This window comes from Arvicanthis niloticus, unplaced genomic scaffold, assembly GCF_011762505.2.
Source record: "Arvicanthis niloticus isolate mArvNil1 unplaced genomic scaffold, mArvNil1.pat.X pat_scaffold_351_arrow_ctg1, whole genome shotgun sequence".
Classification (NCBI taxonomy): domain Eukaryota; kingdom Metazoa; phylum Chordata; class Mammalia; order Rodentia; family Muridae; genus Arvicanthis; species Arvicanthis niloticus.
This window is the reverse complement of record NW_023046005.1, coordinates 1-9,736: the sequence shown is the minus strand read 5'-3', so window position 1 is coordinate 9,736 and position 9,736 is coordinate 1. Positions and strand designations below refer to the sequence as shown.

At 52.5% G+C, this 9,736-nt stretch overlaps 1 protein-coding gene across 4 annotated transcripts; it reads left to right on the top strand.

Moving 5' to 3' along the window:
- Positions 1 to 555: 555 nt before the first annotated feature.
- On the top strand, positions 556 to 5,126 carry LOC117701954 (matrix remodeling-associated protein 8). 4 transcript variants are annotated; one of them, XM_076706339.1, is made up of 10 exons: positions 556 to 694; positions 1,597 to 1,617; positions 1,734 to 2,027; positions 2,276 to 2,377; positions 2,500 to 2,970; positions 3,305 to 3,463; positions 3,543 to 3,582; positions 3,655 to 3,731; positions 3,804 to 3,884; positions 4,000 to 5,126. In XM_076706339.1, exons 1-10 carry the CDS (start codon positions 646 to 648, stop codon positions 4,251 to 4,253), a joined length of 1,548 nt encoding a protein of 515 aa, XP_076562454.1. In that variant the 5' UTR covers positions 556 to 645; the 3' UTR covers positions 4,254 to 5,126. The 4 variants fall into 4 exon arrangements, with proteins under 4 accessions (XP_076562454.1, XP_076562453.1, XP_034349248.1 ...); XM_076706338.1 differs by having other exon boundaries at positions 557 to 694; positions 1,725 to 2,027; XM_034493357.2 differs by having other exon boundaries at positions 557 to 694; positions 4,046 to 4,213.
- The last annotated feature ends 4,610 nt before the right edge of the window (positions 5,127 to 9,736 follow it).

Sequence of the window (9,736 nt, the reverse complement as noted above, 5' to 3'; positions counted from 1 at the left end):
CCCAAGTCCTGAATTAATGGTGTGGGCCAACATGCCTGACTGAATGTTTGGCTGTTCTTGATCCTAAAGATAACTGACCACATTGCCATCATGTTGTCCCCAGGAAGCTCACTATGGTCCCAGAGAAGGGCATAGTAAACCATCTTCAGCTAAAGTGAAATTGGAAGTCACCCGATGTGGCAGGAGAGTACAAGAAAGAAGCCCAGGTTCTCTGAGCTGGCTGATCACATAGGAGAATGTCAGAGAGCAGGGGATACAGATCATTCACCCTCAAACACCGGTTCTGCTGAAGCTCAGGAAGTTTACCAGATGCTTGGCACTCACATGGCCTCAGGAATCTTCACATCCAGGCCTCCTCTTCTGTCCCAGGACTGAGCTACTGCCCCTCCCCAGGACTGACCAGTGACTGGCCCAGCGGTCTACCCAGACCCTCCCACCAACTGGGGCCGGACAGGGTGTCTGCAGCATTATAGGCCAGGTCAAGATGGGGGAGGCCAAGCAGTAGAGCAGCGCAGTGGGGTGGGGCACAGGCCCAGCCCAGGGCTCCGTGATGTCAGCGGGTGCTGGCAGGGAGAGGGGGTCGGCTGTTTTTCTGAAGAGTTAGAGCTGAGTAAGACAAAGCACGGTGCCGTCTCCGCAGGCGCCATGGAACTGCTATCCTGCGTCCTGCTGTGGGAACTGGTGCTTCTTCAGAGTGAGTGTGAGAGTGGGACTGGGTGTGTGGGACAGAGAGTGGGTGAACTGTCTGGGTTTAGGTTGGGAGGGGTGGAGAACCCCCATCAAAGAAAAGGACTGTGCAGGGGTGCTCAAAATAGCAACTCACTTAGGGGAGCACGAAGCCTGCAGGTACTGTCAAATCCCAGAGAGCCTAAATGGGGAGGATGTGAGGGAGTACCCTGGCTCCATGGTCAGCTGCTCAGGATTCAGTTCTCCCTGATGTGGAGAGGGAAGTCGAGTGGGGCTGACAACTAAGGGGCTAGTAAAATCTGTTCCAGCCTCCCCTTTTCAGAGCCCCCAGGCCTGCCCACTTTGGCCTGCTGACCAGGCACATTTTTCTTAAAAGCCTGGGCCGTCAGCCACTTCTCCACAGCTGTATCTTGGGCCAGTGGTGTCAGATCAGATCGACTCCCCATGTCATCTGTTGGGACTGTGGGTCTCTGCTCTTGAGAAAGGCCAGCAGGGATACATACTGCACCCAGTGTGTGTGTGTGGGGGGGGGGGAGGGTAGAACAGGGCTATGAATGCCTGAGGTCTGAAAGTTCCTAAAGGCTCAGCACAGATGCTTCTGTTTGTCTCAGCGTCGTGCTGGAGCAGTTCGGGTGGACTTGTTGCTATGATGTAGCCATGGCTACTTCAAGTTCACACTTCAGAACAAGCCTGCAGAAAGTCACATCCTTTCCTACTACTCACTGCCAGATGTCTGGTTTCCCACTCACCAGAGCTGTCTGTGTAGCCAGGAAGGTGGACGACTCCTGCAGCTTCTTTACCAGAACTTGTTAAGTGGGTAACATGGCAATAAACTGCCATGACTGCAGGAGGCCCCCAAGGGTGCAAAGGTTTAACATACCTAGAGCTTTATTCCTCCTCTTCTTGCAGGCTCTGCAGTCCTATCCTCAGGTCAGTATCCCTAACCCAGCTGTGGGCCAGACTCCTTCAGGGTCCACTTCTCTCCTAATCCTGCCTCCTATCTCGACTTCTGCCACTGACTCCCCCTTCCCAACAAGGGCCTTCAGGGACCGCAGCAGCCAGCAACTCTCTTGTGTCTGAGTCTGCGGTGAGCTTGGCAGCCGGAACCCCGGCGGTACTACGCTGCCAGAGCCCGCGCATGGTGTGGACCCAAGATCGGCTGCCTGATCGCCAGCGCGTGGTCCACTGGGACCTCAGCGATGGCCCGGGCAGCCAACGGCGCCGACTTGTGGATATGTACTCGGCGGGTGAACAGCGCGTGTACGAGCCGCGCGATCGCGACCGCCTCCTGCTGTCGCCTTCTGCCTTCCACGACGGCAACTTCTCGCTGCTCATCCGCGGTACGCTGTAGAACCATGGTGGGCTGAAACTTTGGCAGAAGTTGAAACCTTGGCGGCAGGGGTGAGGGTGGAGTGGGTAGCTGGAGGGAGCTGAGAGGTTGAGGGTGGATACGTAGGAAAGAACAGGAGAGACCTTCTGAATGTTGGAGCTTTAGATGGGCGGAGCCACAGAGGAGATAGGACATTTTAGGGGCGGGGCCACGAGGAGGATGGGTTTCCTCTAGCAAAGGTTATCTTCTGCCAAGCAGCTGTGGAGAGAAGCGACGAAGGGGTGTACACCTGCAATCTGCACCATCACTACTGCCACCTGGATGAGAGCCTGGCTGTGCGCCTTGAGGTCACAGACGATCGTGAGTGTGTCCCTTACCCTTCTTTGCTATTTCCATCCCTATCCTCCTTACCCCGCACTCCCAATCTTCACCCTCTTCACCTCTGTGAGGTGATCTGACTGCCTTTCTCAATGCATCCGCAGCCCTATTAAGTCGCGCATACTGGGACGGTGAGAAGGAAGTGTTGGTGGTGGCCCATGGCGCGCCGGCACTGATGACTTGCGTGAACCGTGCGCACGTGTGGACTGACCACCACTTAGAGGAGGCGCAGCAGGTGGTCCATTGGGACCGACAATTACCTGGGGTGCCACACGACCGCGCTGACCGCTTGCTTGACCTGTATGCATCTGGCGAGCGCCGCGCCTACGGACCACCCTTCCTGCGTGATCGCGTGTCAGTGAACACCAATGCTTTTGCACGCGGTGACTTCTCCTTACATATAGATGAGCTGGAGCCGGGTGATGAGGGCATCTATTCCTGCCACCTGCACCATCACTACTGTGGCCTCCACGAGCGCCGAGTCTTCCACCTACAGGTCACGGAGCCTGCCTTTGAACCACCAGCTCGTGCTTCTCCTGGCAATGGGTCTGGTCACAACAGTGCTCCTAGCCCAGGTGTGTGTACAGCCTGCGGCCTGAGAAGGGGCCCTGTTGTGACCTAGAGTGCTAAAGGTATTGCGGAGGCTTGCTTTCTTCCTTCTTTCCTTTCCTTTCCTTTCCTTTCCTTTCTTCCTCTCCCCTTGCTCCTCCTCCTCTTCCTTCTTATTTTTGCTTTTGTTTTTCGAGACAGGGTTTCTTCTCAGCTGTCCTGGAACTAGCTCTGTAGACCAGACTGGCCTTGAACTCACAGAGATCCACCTGCCTCTCCCTCCTGAGTGATGAGATTAAAGGCATGCACCCCCACCACCTGGCTTGCAGAGGTTTTCTGATGCTTGCTACTTACCTCTAGATCCCACCCTGGCCCGAGGCCACAGCATCATCAATGTCATTGTCCCAGAGGACCATTCACATTTCTTCCAGCAACTGGGCTATGTGCTGGCCACCCTACTGCTCTTCATCTTGCTGCTCATCACTGTAGTCCTGGCTACACGCCATCGTCACAGTGGAGGTGAGGCTGGACCCTTAGATCAGAGGGGCCCAGATTAATGGAGGACAGTGGGACTGACCCAATAACTCTCTCTTCACAGGATGCAAGACCTCAGATAAAAAAGCTGGGAAATCAAAGGGGTGAGTTTACCTTCCCAACTCTCCTCCCAGACCTGCCTTGCCCTGACCTCCTAAACTGCTGTCTCCCTTTAGGAAGGATGTGAACATGGTGGAGTTTGCTGTAGCCACAAGGGACCAGGCTCCATATAGGACTGAGGACATCCAGCTAGGTAAGGGCGAGGGCCACAAGGGTCCAGGGGAAGTATGTTTTTGGGTGGCACTTATTTTTTCCCCCCAACCAGATTACAAAAACAACATCTTGAAGGAGAGGGCTGAGCTGGCCCACAGTCCCCTGCCTGCCAAGGATGTGGACCTGGATAAAGGTGAGCACTTTTACCCCTCACCCCACATGAGACTACCCATTCCAGGGACCCCTGCCATTTTCCTGTGAAGGCCTTGGGAAGTCATATCAAATGTCTTTGCTGACTTTCCCACTAGGACTAAGGGACAGAGAACAGACATTAGCCATTTTCTTGGCTTCCAGAGTTCAGGAAGGAGTACTGCAAATAAATGGACCCCGAGCTTCTGGCTGGGCCAGCAGCTCGGTATCAAAGGACATCTCCCTGACCCTCCTGCGGTATTCCTGGCTCTTCTCAGCGGCTGGTCCGACTTACCTAGAAACTTGGCCTAAACTTGGCACAGCAGTTGCCTGTACTTTGCACTTCCTAGAATCACCACCCTCATCTTGGTGAGCAACGGTGGGTTCCCTAGGGACTCTGGTATAGTGTCATTGCTGCCCTTCAGTCACCTGTACCCACTGAAGGCTGTATCCCCAACTTCAACACAACAAAAATCCACCAAAGATCCACCTTGTTAATATCCACCAAATACAAAGTCCCTCATGGCCTCTTACTGCTAGGCTTAGGAAGACACTTAAGGATTCTAGTTAAGACTCCTAGAGCTGGAGAGATGGCCCAGAGATTAAGAGCACTGACTGCTCTTCCAGAGGTCCTGGGTTCATTCCTAGCAACCACATGGTGCCTAGTACTCAATGTATCAGAGTCATGGCTGTGAGTCACCATGTGGATGCTGGGAATTGAACCCAGAAATATAGTCACAACCATTTGTGGTGGGATCTGATGCATTTTTCTAGTGTGTGTCTGAAGACAGACAGCTGCAGTGTACTTATATAAATAAAAATAAATAAATCTTTAAGACTCCTAGCCACCAGTTAAACACATTAGCCATTGTCCTGGGGGTCTTCCTGAACTGCACTATGCCTGTGCATTTGCTCAGAGCCCTGCTGTCATATGTTCTGATTCATGTGCCCTCCTTGCTGCTTTGGGCAACTTGGGGCTGGTCCATGGCCCTTTCTCTGCTTCTGATTCCTTTCTGCTGAATGTCTTCTGAGAGCTGCACCAGCAGTTACTTAGTACCGTGTGACTCTTGGCCTTGACATCCCTCCCTAGGCTGGAGTCTGGGATTGGGGCCCCATTTGTCCTTTGTTTTGGCTGAAGATGGGGTGAAGAGGGCTCTGAAGGGCCTGTACTGTCACATCAAACAGCTGTCATTCGCTCCTGCTGGGGAAGTTTTCATGTGATAATAAAAGATATATCTGATTTTTAGTCTTGGACCTGCTGCTCTCCTTCTGTTCAGGGAGGACATGTCTGGGTCTTGGGAACCCCAGGATGTTCCCATAGCCTTTGTTTTAGTTCCACTGTCCTTCCTTGTCCCCTTAGGTAGAAGGACTTTGTCTACGTTCTATGACACAGGAACCCATTTTCCATGATGAAGGGCTTTCAGCTCCTTTTCTGAAGTGTGTGTGTGTATACAAGGAAGGGGGAGGTATACAATGGTGGGGGGGGCAGAGATTGGCCATAGAAGGAAATGCTGTTAGCCCAGTTCTGTGGTGGTGCACGCCTTTAATCTCAGCACTTGGGAGGCAGAGGCAGGTGGATTTCTGAGTTCGAGGCCAGCCTCGTCTACAGAGTGAGTTCCAGGACAGCCAGGGCTATACAGAGAAACCCTGTCTCAAAAAAAAAAAAAAAAAAAAAAAAAAAAAAAAACAAGAGAGAGAGAGAGAGAGAGAGAGAGAGAGAGGCGCAGATGCTGAGATGGAGTAAAAGAAAGACAGTAAAAGATAGGCGGGCATGTTCCCCAAGGATACAAATCTGAGGAGATTTGGGCAGAAAGAGCCCTAAGAGCCAAGCCTTGGTCAATAGGCTCAGGTGTTGGTTTTCAGGTACTGTTCCCCTGGGGATAGTTAAAACTAGGCACTGGCTGTGTGACCTCAGCAGACTCAGAGTTGTGTGAAAAAGCAGCTAAAAGAAGCCATAGACCTCTTCCCCCACCCCTTAAAAAATTGGGACTAGAGAGATGGATCAGCAGGTAAGAATACTGGCTGCTCTTCCAGAGGGCCCAGGTTCAATTACCAGCACCCACAGGACAGCTCACAACTGTCTGTAACTCCATTCCCAAGGAGTTATATCCAACACCTTCACACAGATATCCATGCAAGCAAACTACCAATGCACATAAAATTAAAACAAGTATATTAAAAAGCCTTTGAAAAAAATTATCTCTCTCTCTCTCTCTATCTCTATCTCTATCTCTCTATCTATCTATATTTCTGTCTGCCTGTATGTCTATGTACCTCATGTGTGCAGTGCCCATGGAGGACAGAAGAAGGTTTTGAATTCCCTAGATCTGGAGTTACAGATGGTTGTGAGCAGCTATATGGGTGCTAAGAATTGAACCTGGATCCTCTGGAAGAGAAGCCAGTGTTCTTAACCACTGAGTCATCTCTTTTTTAGCCATCAACCCCTCACCTTTTGTCGCGGCCCGTACTGCCCGGCTTTGTGGGCCTGCTCCGCTCCACGCTTGGCGACCACTGTGTCTTGGCCCAAGCTGCCGCTCTGGTCCGAGGGTCAGGGTCGAGAGAGAGAGAGAGAGAGAGAGAGAGAGAGAGAGAGAGAGAGAGAGAGACAGAGAGAGGATAAAGGGAAAGAGACACGAAGAATGAAGAAAGACAGAAAGTCTGATCAAGTCTCTACCAAGTCTCATTTATTGAAGGGAATTCTGAGGTATTTATACGCTTTTGCCACGTGCCTTGCAGGTGTTGATATGATGAAAGCCTTACAGGCATCTATAGCATGGATAGCACGTGCACCGTGCACCTTGCAGGCGTGACTACCACGTGCGCCTTGCAGCTGGGGGCAGTAAACAGCAAAACAAAATATGTGGAATATCAGAGTGTGCTTCATCTGTTGTAGGCTATTGAAAACCAAATCTCTTATCAGGGTATATGGTTCCAGATGGCTGCAAAGATGATCTAGCCGCTTTCTGCTAAAAGTCGGCTCCCAACAACCTTTTAAGTACTTAGTAACTTACTTATATGTGTGTCATTCTGGACATGCCCATCACTGCATGTATGAAGGTTAGTTCAAGGCCAGCCTGGTCTAGAAAGCAAGTTCCAGGTCAGCCAAAGCTACACAGAGAAACCCTGTCTTGAAAAAAAATGAAAAAAAAGAAATGTTCAGGAGTTGATCTCTCCTTAAACGATATGGGTTACAGGGAAGCAAACACGTTTAACTGACCGCCCCTCTTTTTTTTTTTTTTTCCAAAAGAGAGTATTTATATATTTATTCATTTATTTATTTTTGTTCTGAGGCAAGGTCTCACTAGATAGCCCTGGCTAGGCTTAGAACTCATAGAGATCCACTTGCCTCTGTCCTTTTTTTTTTTTTTTTTGGTTTTTCGAGACAGGGTTTCTCTGTGTAGCCTTGGCTGTCCTGGAACTCACTCTGTAGACCAGGCTGGCCTCGAACTCAGAAATCCGCCTGCCTCTGCCTTCCAAGTGCTGGGATTAAAGGTGTGCGCCACCACTGCCCAGCCAGGCATATTTTTTTATTGGATATTTTATTTACATTTCAGATGCCATCTCCTTTCCCCATTTCTCCTCCTTAGAAAACCCATATCCCATGCCTTTTCCTTTTTGCTTTTATACAATTTTTTAAAATGTTAATCAAAGGCTTTATAAGTTTGGTAATGCTCAATCAGAAGTGTAACCCAATACCCAACCTAGATATATCAACTATCTTTGACTGGTGGAGACACGTGAACATCTGCCTCCATGCCCCCCCTCTCTCTTTCTCTCTCTCATCACCTAGCTTCTCCTCTCCTTCTTCTCCTCCTCTCCTTACTCCTTCTCTTCCTCTTGGTACTCCTCCCACCTTAGCTCCTCCTACATATCACCCTTCCTGTTAAAATAAAACTTTTCTCTCAAAATACAATTAGAGCATAATTATACCAATTTGTACCAGTGAGGTACAAGATAGTCCTAATACCCAGTCCATCATTTTGTTGACTAACCAGAACCTGAGGGGCACTCATAAAAGGGACTGTCTTTCTTCTCCTTTGGGCAGATCCTCTGAAGCCATCTTGCCCGATTTCTTCAGGTTACTTTTATAGAGATTCAAGGAAGGCCAGCTGCTGGCAAAAGTAGTATAGGTTTCCAGAATATTCCAGAATAGCAGTTGGGAGTAAGGGGGAGAACTCTGCTTAGGCTGACTTCAGTGGCCTTTAGTATAAGCATTCAGCGCCTACCTCTGAGTCCTCTAGGCAGTGGTGGGATCTTTCCTTGTGCTGGTTTAGTGTCTGGGGATGGTCCAAGGTCACAACAGGCACCACTTTTCTCCATCACTGATCAATATCCTATGCATTCCCCATTCTTACTGGCCAGTGAGTTACTCCCTCTAATGGCCTTAGGCCATCCTGGAGTGAGGAGTGACCTGGTCTTCCTTGGTCTGCGGAGGACACCTGGCTGGTTCAATCTACAGTGTCCAGGGCGAAAATCCCTTTGGCTTCAGTTGCAGCCTGGGCCTTGCCTGGATATCTGTGTGTATACCTGTGTCACTACTTGAGTTTCTTGGAGATCCGATGGGCCAAGGCAGTGGGCATAAGAACTGAGCTCCGGATTAGCGTGGGAGCACAGTGAGGCTCCCGCTGTTTGGGCTAGGCATAGGTATCTTCAAATTCTTGTAGGGCGCCCAAAGCCGCCAAAGTGGCCAGTGCCTCCGCATTCTGGACACCTAGGAGGCTCTGGGATTGGGTCGGAGAATCAGGACCGACTTAGCCTTACGACACTCCTCTGCTCCCTGGCAGATCTTATTGGCTCAAGGGCAGCGACCTTTCCAGAGTCTATCTGTCTTTCTGGGGTCCAGCATGACTATCTGCCCACAAACCTCAGACCCAGATGCCGTAAGGATTGCAGCCTGTTGGGAATCTGGGCGAGCACTGGCTAAGGGAACTCAGAGCCCCACCCGAAGCCAGTGCTCAAAGAGACCCAACTAGCCCGGCCTCCGGAGCCTGCCCAGTCCCACCCGAGTTGCTCCGCCCGTGCGCACACCGTAGCCCAGCCCCGCCGGACCCGTTCCGCGCGTGCGCAGTCCCGCCCCGCCCGCGCTGCGGGCGACCAGTGACGTCACCGTCCCTGAAGCGCCCTCCGGCGGCCGTGAGCTCAACCCCACCAGGCGGTTCTTGAACAGCCCAAGGGGGCGGCGGGCCGCAGTAGCCCTCTGAGCTGCTTTCCCTCGCGCCCGCTCCGGGGCCGCAGCGGATGGGCGGCCGCGGGCCGCGGGGCAACAGGCGGGGAACGGGTGCGAGCCGGGACCGGGAGGGGCGGACGCGCAAAGGGGCCGCGGGGCGGCGGGCGGGGCGCGGGCCGGCGGTTTGGGAGGGCGCCCCGCGTCCGAGAGGTGAGCCGGGCCCTGAAGCTGCGCGGGTTCCGCGTCGCCCCTGCCGCGCTATGGCGGAGACCAAAATCATCTACCACATGGACGAGGAGGAGACGCCGTACCTGGTCAAGCTGCCCGTAGCTCCCGAGCGCGTCACGTTGGCGGACTTCAAGAACGTGCTCAGCAACCGGCCGGTGCACGCCTACAAATTCTTCTTCAAGTCTATGGACCAGGACTTCGGGTCAGTGGGCCCTGCGGCCTGGGCAAGGGTGCTGGCACTCTCCCGCGCGTGTGTGGTGGCTGCCGGGCCCCCGCGCGGACATGAGCTGGCACCTGTCTGCGTCGGCTGGGCTTTCGGGTCTGGGATGTCAGAGAGCGCCCCCGTAGCCCGCAACCCTGCGGCGCATTTACAGCAGGTGTAGGTTGAGACTCTGTACCTCGGTGACCCTGTCTGTGGCAAGCTGGGGATCCGAGCCCTGGACTACCTCTAGGTAGGCCAG